The 14481-nt window shown below is 46.6% G+C and overlaps 1 protein-coding gene across 5 annotated transcripts in view; it reads right to left on the bottom strand.

The window, feature by feature from the left end:
* Positions 1-14481, bottom strand: part of Tango2 (transport and golgi organization 2 homolog) — a 45570-nt gene that overhangs the window by 18011 nt on the left and 13078 nt on the right. For all 5 annotated transcript variants that reach the window (XM_069994366.1, XM_069994367.1, XM_069994368.1 and 2 more), the window contains exon 2: positions 6299-6390. In XM_069994366.1, coding sequence (XP_069850467.1) covers positions 6299-6354 — 56 coding nt within the window. In that variant the 5' untranslated portion in view covers positions 6355-6390. The remainder of the gene's footprint in view (positions 1-6298; positions 6391-14481) is intronic.

The raw sequence follows: 14481 nt of genomic DNA, 5'->3' as shown, positions 1-14481 counted from the left end.
GGACATAAATATGAGATTCCATCATCGAAACCAATGGCTGGGCACGGAGGCATGTGTCTGTCATCCCAAGTGATACAGGGAAACATAAATAGGAGACACTTGGGTATAGAGTAAGATACCACCTCAAAAACAGCCAATGCAAACAGAGATCAAAATAACCAATGCAAAAATAACCTCAGGATCTATATTTTGTGTCTTTATTTCAAAGACATAGGTAAAATTCAGTCAATTTTAACTCTCCAAATATTCTCAGAATTATCATACTCATCCTTCAGCTAAACAAGCATACACAGGGTCTATCATTGGGGATTCACATCTGTAATCCAAGCTACTCAGGAGGCTTAGACCAGAGGATCATGGTTCAAAGCCAGCCCAGGAGAGACCAGTCTATTAGACTCTTACCTCTGATTAACTACCAAAAGCTGTAAGTAGAGTCATAGCTCAAGTGGCTTTTTTTTTTCTTCAGCAGAAAAGCCAAGTGAGGGCTTAAGGCTAAGCAAAACAAAAACAAAATACACACACATAGTTGATCATTTATTGGCCACAACAAAATCCCTGTGCTGGAAGATAAGAGCAATTAACAAGTCCATGTGCTAAGGGTGACAGTACCTCCATGGATGAACACTTCCTCTTCATAGAACGAGTATAAATGAGAAAGGGCAGCGTTGCCTTTCATTCACTCAAATTCCTTGATTTCAATTTTACAAACACCCCAAATCCCAAAGTTTATTTGGAAAGGTAACTGTGTGTTCCACGAAGCTAATATTAACAATTTCCAACACAACCTCTAGGAATCACATGCAGTTCTAAACCATGCTTTAGAAAAGTATATTTAGCCATCTGTGCTGGATTTAGTCCTATTCTATTAATTATTGGCAGCATTTGGGTTTGAACTCAGGGCCTTGCAAGGTAAGTGTTCTATTATTCCATTCACATCCCTGGCCATTTTTCCTTGTTTGCTTGCTTTATTTATGCCAGGGCCAGCCATAATTGCTTGCTTGCTTGATTTATTTATTTATACTAGGACCAGCCATAACACCAAATCCTTCTACTGCTGCTTCCTGCTTAGCTGGGATTACAGGTGTGAGCCACCATGCCTAACCTATTCTATTTCTTCTTCTGTGGACTTAAAGACTGCTGTGATATATGCACTTTCAGGAATACTAAGTATTTTAAATAATGGCATTGGGTCTTAAAAAAAAACCTTGAACACAATTGAGCCAGCAGGGACAGACATCCTACACCAACTTCACCAAAAGCTATACCAATAATTACTTTAAATTATTCTTGCCAGGGGCTGGGAATGTGGTTTAGTGGTAGAGTGCTTGCCTAGAATGCATGAAGCACTGGATTCAATTCCTTAGTACCCCATAAATCGAAAAAGCTGGAAGTGAGCTGAGCTCTGGTGGCTTACGCCTGTAATCCTAGCTACTCAAGAGGCTGAGATCTGAGGATCACAGTTCAAAGCCAGCCCAGGCAGGAAAGTCCATGAGACTCTTATCTCCAGTCTACAATAAACCACTCAGAAAACCAAAAGTGGTGCTATGGCTCAAATGGTAGAGTGTTAGCCTTGAGCAAAAGAGCTCAGGGACAGTGCCCAGGTCCTGAGTTCAAGCCCTACAACTGACAAAAAAAAAAAAAAGTCACATTGTTCTCATTCCTGAATGGTCACCAGGGGGTGGTTCTTCCTCTCAGAGCAAGGCCACCTTGGTCTGAATGCCAAAGCTATTTGGAATAGCCAAACTCACAAGGCAGGTCTTGGCAGTAATACCCATCCATGTACTGAGCGAGAATGCCAACAGACTGCTGTTAACCTCCTCTGCCAAGGACACACTAGTGTCCTGTAAGCTGGTAGGCAAGCTTCCTGGGGTGGTGAGGACATGAGGGCAGGGAAGTCCTCTAGGGCATCACGTTGACAGCCCCCTACAACATTAGTTTCATAGAGACTAGAAGAGACCATCATAGGCTAGATGACGTTGATACTGATAATTCCTTGACTTGCAGTTGGGGCTGGGGGGAAGGGGGTGACTGGAAGTCCGAGATTGAAATGCCAGCAAGGTTGGTTTTTCTGAGACCTTTGTCCTAGGTGCCTTCTATCTCTCTTCACACTAGTCTCCCTTTGTATGTGTGTCTGTATCCTAATCTCTTCTCATAAGGAAACCCATCATACTGATAAAAGCTCACTGGTCTGGCCTCATTTTTTCATCAATTAAAATCCCCAAATGTAGTCACATTGGAGAAATGGCAGTTAAGATTCCAACACAAAAATGTGAGAACAGGACTTAAGCCTCTAACATCTTGTGCTGCAGGTGACCCCTAGTCTGGGGTCTGTTCTCTTGCTGGTATGGCTTCAAACCCAAACGGACAGTACCCTCTGCCTCACCTAAAGCCAGCTATGATAGCCACAATGGAAGCTCTGAATGAAGCCTGGCTTTCCAACGGACATTTTCACTTCAAGTTATTTTGGCCTGTTTCCTAGTTATCTACTGTTGCCAAATAGCAGGAGAGAGACAGCAAAGAGAGTGATCCTCAGGGCCTAAGGCTGACTCAAGGTCAAGGTGACTTCTGAGGAGGGCTGAAGCCCAGGTGGTGAATGGGAAGCCTGGGCTCTTCCAGGCCCTGCTTGGCCAGGACTGGCTAGAAACAGAGCCTCTACTAGCAGCAAAAGGTGGGCAGAGCTTGCCTTGTGGGTAACCTCTGAATATGAGGTCCTAAGTAACCATTTAGGAATGAGAACAATTTGGCTCTTGCAACAGTTCTTTTTTTTTTTTTTATCAGTCTTAGGGTTTGAACTACCACTTGTTTTTTGTTTTTTTTTTTTACTTAGTTATCAATCTGAATCTCACTTTTTTTTCCCCTCTGTGCCAGACTGAACCACAATTCTTCTATTTTTAAGCCTCCCAAGATAACTGGGATGACAGGTACACACCATCACATCCAACTTATTGGTTGAGATAGGGTTTTTTGTTTGTTTTGGCCTGGGCTAGCCTTGAACTATAATCCTCCTGATCTCTGCCTCCTGAGTATTATAGGCATGAGCCATAGCAGTTGGCTTTTTTTTTTTAAGATGAACTTCACTATCCTCACTATGTTGCCCAAGCTGGCCTTGAACTCATGATCCCCCTGCCTCAGCCTCTTGAGTAGCTAGGGTTACAGGTGGTGTGCCACAACTTGACTTGTACAGTTCTACGATTAATTGATTGACTGATTGATTGCCAGAACTGAGGCTTGAACTCAGGGCCTTGAGTTCTCATTTGGCTTTTTCATTCATCGCTGAGAACTCTACTACTTGAGCCACATCTCTACTTCCAGCCTTTTTATGGCTGATTGGAGATAAGAATCTAATCTTTTTTCTATCTGCCCAGGCTAGCTTTGAACCTTGATCCCCAGATCTCAGCATCCTGAATAGCTAAATTTCAGGTGTGAGCCAGCAGTACTCTATTGCTTACACAATTCTTGACTGCGGAGGGGGGCGGGGAGGGGGGGGAGGAAGGGATGGGAAGGGGAAACAAAGCAGGAGGTTACAAAGCTTGATAAGAAATGTGTTCATTATCTTGCCCATGTAATTGTAACCCCTCTGTACAGTATTTTCACAATAAAAAAAAAATTCTTGACTGCCTACTTGCCTGTGTTGTAAATACCTGCCAATTCCTTCTCCCTCTTCCTTCCCATCTTCAGTTTAAATGTACGTATAGTCTTTGAGAAACATAATCTAGAGAAGTCAGGAAGTAATAATTATCTCCAATGATAGACTCAGGGACTGAAAGGCTATATAGGAAGCTTTGTCGAAATTCACCTTTCACTGCCTGCTCAGTGACAATGGAGCTGAATTTTGCAGCTGGCCCAAAGTTAAGCTTTATCAATATAAGAGGGTAAAGACAGTAAGAGACAAAAATTGCTTTCTCAGGCAGCTCCTGCAATCCATTTGGCTTCCACAGGCTCCTGCAGTGCACTGTAGCTACTGGCACCCAGGGGCCAGTACCTTTGCCTAACCTCTACCCTGTGACAGTTGCCAGAACCCCAGAAGGCAGATTTTCCAGTAAGTTCTGCCAACATGGAACTCAGGGACTTCTTTTTTTTTTTTTATTGTGAAAAAACTGTACAGAGGGGTTACAATTACATGGGCAAGATATTAAGTACATTTCTTATCAAGCATTGTAGCCTCCTCCTTTGTTTCCCCTTCCCATCCCATCCTCTCCCCACACCCAACCCTCCTCCCCCCCCACCACCAAAGCTGTAAAGTTCATTTTCGACATAATGACTTGTACATCTCATTGTTGCAATGGGTCCACCTGTATCCCTATTTAAACGATTTGTTTTTTCCCTTTCCCTCCACAAATTATAACAACATCAAATACAGTGAAAGCAGGGTATCCCGTGGGGGAGGGACATACAAAGCAACAAAGAAATCATCTTATAAATATGTTAGAAACAATCACAAGAAAGAAAAAACATTTGAATACATATCTTAGGGTTCATTTCCCTACCATCAACTTATCTGACCTTTTCTGCTTGACTCAGACACATACTAGTTATTGCAAATAAGGGAAACCATGGGACCTATGTTTCTTTGGACCTGGCTTACTTCACTTTCCATTTCCTAACAAATGGGGCAATGTCATTCTTTCTGATGGAGGCATAGAATTCCATTGTGTATATATGGAACTCAGGGACTTCTTAGACAGCTAATGGGTCATAGCCATATGCTTTCTGGCAAGGTCTGAAATCTTCACCTGGGGAAGGATGTGGCTCTGTCCTGGGTATCCCATCTCAACTCCTAGGGTAGTGGCTGCTCTTCATATGGGTTATGACTAATTTGTCCCTACTGCCCATACCTCTGCAGGAGGGGAAAATTCTGAACTTTCATTCACCAGTTCTTGGCCTCAAGTAAGAAGATTCAGCCACTATGTCAGGCAGAACAGTGTCTGTACAATCCTGCCCAGCCATTCAATGTGAGACCCAGGTAGAAATGGTCATTTAGAAAGCACAGTTCAAAATAACGAAAACTTCCCAAGTAATTGCATAGAAAGTCTAAATGTCTGCCTGCCTGCCTGTCTCCTTCCCTCCTTCCCTTCTTTCCTCCCCTGCCTTCCTTCCTTTGTGTGCTGATCCTGGGGCTTGAACTCAGGAGCCTAGGTGCTATCCCTGAGCTGCTTTTGCACAGTGCTACTTGGGCCCACAGGTCCATTTCTGGGTTTTGGTTGTTTTTTTGTTTTGTTTTGTTTGATAGTTTGGTGGAGATAAGAATCTCACAGACTTGCTAGCTAGACTGGCTTTGAACCACGATCCTCAGACCTCAGGCTCCTGAGTAGCTAGGATTATAGGTATGAACCACTGGCACCTGGCTCTGAACGTCATTCTTGGTTGTGAGTTAAATTTCTGCCTCATTCTCTATGTGGACAAACACTGGCATTTCCTGAGGAATGGAAGGGCATGGTCAGGAGCCCATAGCTGGGGAGTAAGTAGGGTTGACTCCAGACTCACCCTTCTTTGTCCTCCATCTCCTACCTCCTTAGCTGATCCTTCAGCCTTTCCTGCAACTCTAGTCCTCATTTCAAAAGCCACAATGACTTTATTACCACTTTATTACCACACTATATTACCACAATGCTAATGACTTTATTACCACATTACCACTTCGATTTCTCATTTGCACCTCAGACCAATCAGCTCACCAGGGTCTCACTGTAACCACCACCCACTTCTGCTTCCCTGGCCCTGATCAGAGTCCACAGAGCTGCGCCCCTAGCCTGGATCCAAGTCTGCTTCTGTGCGGCTCAGAGGCTCTTCATCTTTTTTTTTTTTTTGTCAGTCATGGGGCTTGAACTCTGGGCTTGGGCACTATCCCTCAGCTCTTCAGTTCAAGGCGAGCGCTCTACCACTTGAACTACAGCACCAGTTCCGGTTTCCTAGTGGTTTATTGGAGATAAGAGTCTCACGGACTTTCCTGTCCAGGCTGACTTTCCTGCCCAGGCTGGCTTTGAACCAAGATCCTCAGATCTCAGCCTCCTGAGTAGCTAGGATTACAGGTGTGAGCCACCGGCGCTCGGTGCTCTTGATCTTTTATCTCAACACTGAGCCCCTGCTATCAGAAGCATCGTGCCAGTACTCCACATTCAGTGACTACTGTCCAAGAAGACAGGCACATGCCTGGGCAGCTTGTCCTCTGGCCTCCTGCCATCTAGAGTTTGGCCTACACACCCTGTGGCCTGCCCTTTCTCCTATATGTGGCAGGATAAGAACCAGCTGGACACCTAAGGCTTAGTAGAATAGGGCAGATGCAAAACAAGGGTGTTACCTGTATGCATTTTTAGAAACAGGGTGAGGATCGAACTTAAAGAAGATGATGCACATGAGTTGTGAGGGGCCACGTCTCTGAGGTCACGAGGTCTGTAGGAAAAGGAAATGATGAGTTGAATAAACAGCAGATAACAAGCAGGGCACTGGTGGCTTATGCCTGTAATACTAGCTACTCAGAAGGCTGAAATCTGAACATCACAATTTGAAGCCAGCCTGAACAAACAAATCTAAGAGACTCTTATCTCCAATTAACCAGCAAAAAAGCTGGAAGTGGAGCTGTGGCTCAAGTGCGAGAGCACTAGTCTTTAGTGAAAAAAGTTCAGGGCAGTGCCCAGACCCCAAGTTCAAGTCCCAGTACTGGCATACACACACACACACAAAAAAAGAAAAGAAAAGAAAAGAAAAAGAAAAAGAAAAAGAGAACAGATGACAGCAGGGTCTTGCTGAACCTAAAATGTCCCTGAACAGGTCATCACCAATGAGCGGGGCTGGACAAGTGAGAATCAGGTGCTTTTAGCCCTTCACCTGTGAGTTCATTAGCCCTGTGATGAGTGGGTGCTGGAGGGGGTAACAGCAGCAAGAATAGGAACAGTTCACACACATAGCTAGGGCCAGTGTGTGGCAAACCCTTCTCTGCAAGGGCACCAACTCCTCCCCACAAGCCATCTCAGCCCATGGCACCACACCCCCAGCACACCCCACTCACCTGGGATGCTAGGCAGCATGTGTCCCCAGCAGGCCTTCATCCAGTACACATGCCCACCACCTACAGACCTAAGAGCTCCATGCACCCACATTAGCAGACAAGGAGAGATGTGTGCCAGCCCTGGGTTCTAGGTGGGTGTGGATTAAGTTCATAGCTCCTTGCCACAAAGACCCTGTAGCCCAGGGACTTCTGGAACCCAAAAGGTATTTTCTACTTCTGAGTCAAAAACTGAGATTAGATCTTAAACCACTAACTCTGGAAAGGGAACCTAAAGTTCTCTGAAATGTGCAGCTGGCACCCACAGCTGGAAATGGGCAGCCAAGCAGATGTTCTACTACTGATTCCTCTAAGAAAGGTCTAATGATAGAAAAGTAAATCAGGCTCAGATGGGGAGGTGAGCACCAGTGGGAGTAGAGAAGGCTAACAAAGAGGGTAGATGAGGATGAATACAGTAAAAATAGTTTATTTATATGGATAAAAGCAACAATAAAAGCCTGCCGTAAGGGAGTGGGATGGAGGAAAATAACAGGTGAGGCTGATTGACATATACTGTTGACACATATGGAAATGACACAATACCCCCCTATACAATTAATGTACACTAATAAGAAAAAATAGCCAGCTGGGTGCTGGTGACTCACACCTGTAATTCTAGCTACTCTCAGGAGAGTGAGATCTGAGGACTGAGGTTTGAAAACAGCTTAGGCAGAAAAATCTGAGATTCATCTCCAAGTTAACCAGCAAAAAGCTGGTGACTCACTCCTGTAATCCCAGCCACTCAGGAGGCTGGGATCTTAGGATCACCATTCAAAACAGCTGTGTGACTCTTATCTCCAGTTAGCCACCCAAAAGCTGCAACTGGAGCTGGCTCTCCAGTGATAAGAGTGCCAGCCATGAGCAAAAAAAGCTCAGGGACAGCACCTAGGCCCTGAATTCAATCCTAATACTGGCACCAAAATAAATAAATAAATAAATAAGAATATATGTTCAATGTACCTTCACAGATATGAGTCTGCAATGTGTAGAAGTGCATGGATGTGTGTATTCATACACATATACTATCTTCATGTGATTACATGTAAGCATATATGTGTAATAGAGGGCACTGAGCTCCAGAGAAAAAGCACCTTAGAGGTCCAAGAGGGCTGTGCCACATCTTGAGGAACCCTAGAGACCAGGTCATGCTGTGTTCTATCTTGGGGTACCCTGGAGACTAAGGAGGGTTTATTCAGTGTCCCCAGTGCCAGAAGTCAAGCAGGCAGTACCCACGAGAACTTGAAACTGTAAGCCTGTAAATTGGGTTATGTCAGGTCCCTAGTGGGTGAGGTGCCCAGGCTCAGCCCATTCTAACTTTGCATCTCAATAGATCATGGCATTTCTGCTCCTCTGCCCTGAGCTTCCAATCACCCATATAGGACATTGTCCTTGGTGAGGGTCCTCAAACCTCTCCCAGTGGCTATACAAGCACAGGCTGGGGAAGGCTGTGGCTCACTGTTTTAGGACAGAAGATCCCCCACAATCACTGGCTCTGGTAAAGGCCCAAGCCCTAGCTCTGGGGACAGAGCGAGCTCCTAGCTGACATTAGCAGCAATAAAACCATTATAGACTGTGTCTCAGCACTCACAGAACAAGCACCAACCGATCTAGCTATCACAAGAGGCAGCACCACAAGATGACGGGTTTAATCCACAATCTGCAGTGGACAGACATGACCTAAGCTCAATGTCAGAGAAGCTGCCAAGTTCATGAGGCCTTCCTGTAGACAATACAGGCTGTCTCCCACTCACTGGATTCACCTTATCATCTATGAACACTTTGTCCCCTACTGTCTCTACTGTCCCTACAGTCCCCATATGTCCCAAGGGACATATGCCCACCTGGCCCTAGAGGTATCGTACCAGGACTAAGCCTTGGCTCAGCAGTTCCTCTGCTTACTCACCTTTCTCCTTGGTCTATTTTGTGCCAAGTCTACCACGGGATAGGCATCAATGATGGCCGTCTGAGGACTAGTCCCCTAGTTTAGAGAGTAAGTGAGGGCTATGCAGGTGATGCATCACCATGGTGATAAGAACCATCTGCAGCAGCACAGGATGATGGGAGATGGGCTGCTGGCTACTGCCTCAAAGGGATGCTCATTGCAGAAAGGCCCTGTATGTCTGAGGTCCAGAGGTCAGAAGGGGGCTAGGTCCATTCCCCAGTTCCCTAAGCAGTAATAGTACAAGGAGACGGAGCGTGCTGGGCTTCAGGAGGGCCCCAGGTGCCCCTCCCACCAGGTGCTGTAGATAGAGGGTCCCAGAAGCCACCATATGTCCTGAAGATACAAATTCCTATCCCTGGGGAGTTGGTCTTTCTCTGACATAAACACCTACCAAGCTGTGATCACTGAGAGAAATCCTGTCAGCCAGGCCTTCCTGGAATCCCACTGGCCCAGGGGCCAGGGGCTGCCCAAGGCCCTATTCTGAGAACTGCCCACCAGGAAAATACTGTTCTATAGTGTCAGAGGAGGCCAACATTCTTGGCCTTGGCCTACTTTAGCCTTTCCTGAACTACATGCCCAGCCACTAGTAGGGCCACTGACAGGGGCAGCTTTGGCCACTGTTTGATAATCAGACTCCTCTTCCAGTTCATCGCAGGAGCCTGTCATCCTAGCAGGCCTAGGTAGGAAACACACCAGTCCTCCAGACAGCAGTGGTGGGGAGGGCTCTGAAGTCCTCAGCAAAGTCCTCAACAGGTCTCTGGGAAGACGAGCTAGAGGTGCTGGCGCAGAGCCCAGGACTGTAGCCTTGATGAAGACGTGGTCATTAGGAGGGAAGGACCAGAGGAAAGCCAGCCCCTGGGGAGGGGACCATCAGGAACTGCCTTTCTCTCCAATCCCTCGCCCCCCACTCAAGCCAGGTCCGCTGCCCACTGGTCCCTCCACCTGGCTCTGGCCAGCAGGCCACCTCTCCTTCTCTTTTCCTCTTTACCTTGCACTGCAACTCCTCCTTACCTAGACTCCCAGAAGCTCCCTCAGCAAACTCCTGGATCCAACCTTGGACCCACCAAGGAAGACCCAAGTTCCTCTATTCCTACTAGCCTTGGACACCTTTCATCAGGGCTGGCAAAGGGGTTGGCCATGGGCACAGCCTCTGGCTTCCAGGTGAATGCAATGTGTGCAGGGCAAGTGGACATGTGGGGAACCAGAACCACCCAACAAACTCCAGGCCATTCTAATCTTGCTGCTGTGACTCAGGGCAACTTCCTGTGGTTTTCATGGCCATCAGAGCCCAGGTGCCACAGGTGAGACTGGAGCTTAATCTTACTTATCATCTACATGTTCCACAAGGACCTCATCTAAAAGACACCTCAGCTGGGCAGAAACAAGCCTGATTTTCTCCGTAATAGCTCCACCCTGCCTGGCTCCATCCACAAGCTCAAACACTGAACTCAGTGGAATGCCACATGTCATGTCCTTGGCAGCTGGAGAAAGGCCAGAATAGTGAAGACCATGCAGGATTACGGAATTACCCCTGAGACCCAGGTGACCAAGGCCGCACCAGATGAGAGCAGGTAAAGGGAGATAAAGGCAGAAGGGCCAGAGACTTGCCATGGGCCTCAGGAGCCTTGACTTGGGATCTGAGAATTGGAAAGCAGCTGTGATCCACTTTTGTGTCCTGTGATGGATGCTGCTTGCCCAGATGGCTAAGGAGGCCCCAGTGGCAATCTGCAGACATGGCTCATTTTACCAACTGTGCTCAGATGGTCACATGCAGTTTTCTTCAGGTATAAGGGCTCCCCAGACCTCTAATCCCTTCTCCAGGTCTCACAGCCACAATGAAACACAGATAGGGAGTAGGGAGAAGCCTCTACCTATAATGAAATGACACAGGGGCCACATGGTCCTAGAAGAGGTTGGCTGAGAGCACCAGAGGGCAGAGAGAGGATGTGAAAGAGCTCCTTCCCGGAGCCTCAAGTCCACAGGTGACATCTATCATTGAGAGCTCAGGCAGCATGTCTTAAGGACACAGAACAAGGATGTAGCAAGGTGAGTCTGAAGGCCTGTTGGGGAAGGAGGCTGCTGGTTAGACTTGCTGTGTTAAGTGGGTTTCCTGAAACCTATACTCATTCTCAAGGACCAGGACACCTACAGCAATGAGTCCATCTACCTGCTCTACCCCAGCTGGTCCACAAAATGTTCTGCTCAGCCACTTCATGGCAACACCTAGACACCACATCATTTCACAGTGGCCTGCTTACTCACTGACCTCCCAGGAGCAGGGCCAGCTGACCATCCCCAGGGAATCCCAAACTCTGCACCCTGGAGTCTCTTCACCATGGTATTCTTGCAACACCATGCTCCACAACACAGCCACTCCTCTTTGCTGAACAAGCAACATGACAACCAGGAAATCTCTGTAACAATCAAAATTACATATAAAGCTGATCCTGGGAATGGTTTTGTTTTGTGTAGGTGTGTGTATGTGTGTGTGCACGCCAATCCTTGAGCCTGAACTCATGGCCTTGCTGCTATCCCCAAACATTTTTTTTTTTTTTTGGGCTAGTCCTGGGGCTTGAACTCTGGGCCTGGGCACGTCCCTGAACTTCTTTTTGCTCAAGGCTAGCACTCTACCACTTGAGCCACAGGGCCACTTCAACTTTTTCTGTTTGTGGTAGTTGAGGAACTGAACCAGGGCTTCATGCATGCCAGGTAAGCACTCTACCAAGCCACTGAGCTTTATTGCTCAAAGTGAGTACTCTACTACTAGAGCCATCGCTCTACTTCTGGCTTTTTTGATGGTTAACTAGCGATGAGTCTTGTGAACTTTCCTACCAGGCTGGCTTCTAACCATGATCCTCAGATCTTAGTCTCCTAAGTAGCTAGAATAACAGGTATGAGCCACTGACACCAGGTCTGGGGAGGGGCAGGGAAGTTTTTTTTTTTTTTTTTTTTTTTTTGTGGGTCGTGGGTCTTGAACTCTGGGCCTAGGCGCTGTCACTCAGCTCTTCAGTTCAAGGCTAGCGCTGTCACTCAACTCTTCAGTTCAAGGTTAGCGCTCTATCACTTGAGCCACAGCACCACTTCTGGTTTTCTGGTGGTTTATTGGAGATAAGAGTCTCCAGAGTTTCCTGCCTGGGCTTTGAACTGCAATTCTCAGATCTCAGCCTCCTGAGTAGCTAGGATTACAGGCTTGAACCACCGGCACCAGCTTTTGTGTTGGGTTTTTTTTTTTTTTGTTTGTTTTTTTGTTTGTTTGTTTGTTTTTGGGGGGGGTCCGGTCATGGGGCCTGAACTCTGGGCCGGGGCACTGTCCCTCAGCTCTTCAGCTCAAGGCTAGCGCTCTACCACTTGAGCCACAGTGCCACTTCCAGCGTTTTTCTTTTTGCTTATGTGGTGCTGAGGAATCGAACCCAGGGCCTCATGCATGCAAGGCAAGCGCTCTACCACTGAGCCACCTTCCCAGGCCTTGTGTTGTTTTTTCGACAGGGTCTTACTCTACAGCTCAGGTTGACCTAGAACTTTCAATCATCTTGCCTCAACTTCCCCAGCATTAGTATTACAGGTGTGTACTACCATTCCTGCTCCCATGTGAGCTTTGCTAACATATAAATGGGACTGGAGTAAGGACTAGTGTGAAGTCTTTCTTGTATTTATTTTGTGTGTGTGTGCTTGAACTTAGGGCCTGGCACCATCCCTTAACTTTTTTTTTTTTCTGTCAGTCATGGGGCAGGAACTCAGGGCCTGGGCACTGTCCAAGAGCTAGCTCTTTTGTTCAAGGCTAGTGTTCTACCACTGGAATCACAGATCCACTTCTGGGCTTCTGGTGGTTAATTGGAAATAAGAGTCTCACAGACAGGGCTGGGAAGGTGGCTTAGTGGTAGAGTGCTTGCTTTGCATGTATGAGGCCCTGGGTTCGATTCCTCAGCACCATATAAGCAGAAAAAGCCAGAAGTGGCAGTGTGGCTCAAGTGGTAGAGTGCTAGCCTTAAGCTGAAGAGCTGAGGGACAGTGCCCAGGCCCAGAGTTCAGGCCCCACAACCAACCAAAAAAAAAAAGTCTCAGGGACTTTCCTGCTCTGGCCAGCTTCAAACTGTGATGCCTAGAACTTCACCTCCTAACTAGCTAGGATTATAGACGTGAGCCACCAGTGACGGGCCACAGTGTTAAGTCTTACCAAACTCAAGAGGCTGCAGTCTGAAGGGTATGTTCTCTCTGAAAGTACCTAACAAGGGCCAAAATTGTACCCCCTAGCTCTGGGTGCATTAAAAAAGCCTGAACATCAGCACCTCCCATTGACCACTGAACAAGGGGCTCTAATTCTGTCCTTTGCCTGACTAGTAACACCCAAGGAAGAAGTACAGTGTGTACCTATGCCAAATGCTCCCACCTACAGCCTAGCCAGTTATAGGCAATTGTGTATGCCATGGGCTTCCCCCATTCCGACATAAGCACTGGCCTTAGGTGGTCACTACAAAGTAATCTCTAAGTCTCAGAATGTCCTGCCTAGCACAAGTGTCCTTATTTACCTGAAGCCTTGGACAACAGCAGACAGTACATTAACCAAGTGACTTCCAGTAGAAACTTTGGACCACATGCTATCAGCCAAGTTCTGAAGAGACTAAATAGATACTAAGTTAGGCCAGCCACCAATCAGCCAAGCCTATGTGACTGACCCACTATGAAAACACAGACACTAGGCTCAGGTGGGCTTCCCGATTAGTAACATTTCACTTGTTACATTACTGAGGAAGTTAGGCAGGACTTTCATTGGAAAGTCCAATTTGGAAGTCTGTGCCTGGACTCTCCTAGACTCTGTTATTGATTTTTACTTATTTACCTATTTACTAACTGCTGGTACTAGGGCTTGAACTCAGGGCCTGGGCACTGTCCCTTATCCCTACTGCTGAAGTCTGGTGCTCTATCACTTGAGCCACAGCTTTTCTTCTCTCTTTCGTTTTTTTTTTTTTTTTTTTGGTCGGTTGTGGGGCTTAAACTCTGGTCCTGGGCGCTGTCCCTCAGCTCTTCAGCTCAAGGCAAGCACTCTACCACTTCAGCCACAGCGCCACTTCTGGCTTTTTCTGCTTATGTGGTGCTGAGGAATCAAACCCAGGGCCTCATACATGCGAGGCAAGCGCTCTACCACAGAGCCACCTTCCCAGCCCCTCTATTTTTTTTGTGGTCAACTGGAAATAAGTCTTATGGGCCTTTCTGCCCAGATTGGTTTTGAACCTCAATCCTCAGATCTCATCATCCTGAGATTCATGTGTTATTCATATTTATTTTTCACTTTTGGTGTACTTATAGAAAATTAGTGTCTTAAGCATGAGTTTAGCAGCAAAATTTTAAAAACAAAGTTACATTCAATCTCTAAGTCAAACTGGTCAAAGCTTTCCTACTATTTACATATTTATACATATATATTATTTATTTACTTACTTACTTATTTATTTTTTGTAAAACTGCAGTTTTGAACCCAGGGCCTCATGCTTGCTAGGGG

Source organism: Dipodomys merriami, unplaced genomic scaffold (genome assembly GCF_024711535.1).
Source record: "Dipodomys merriami isolate MVZ:Mamm:240054 unplaced genomic scaffold, mDipMer1.0.p SCAF_45, whole genome shotgun sequence".
In the NCBI taxonomy this organism is placed as follows: domain Eukaryota; kingdom Metazoa; phylum Chordata; class Mammalia; order Rodentia; family Heteromyidae; genus Dipodomys; species Dipodomys merriami.
The sequence above is the reverse complement of the archived record's forward strand: the minus strand, read 5'-3'. Positions and strand labels throughout refer to the sequence as shown.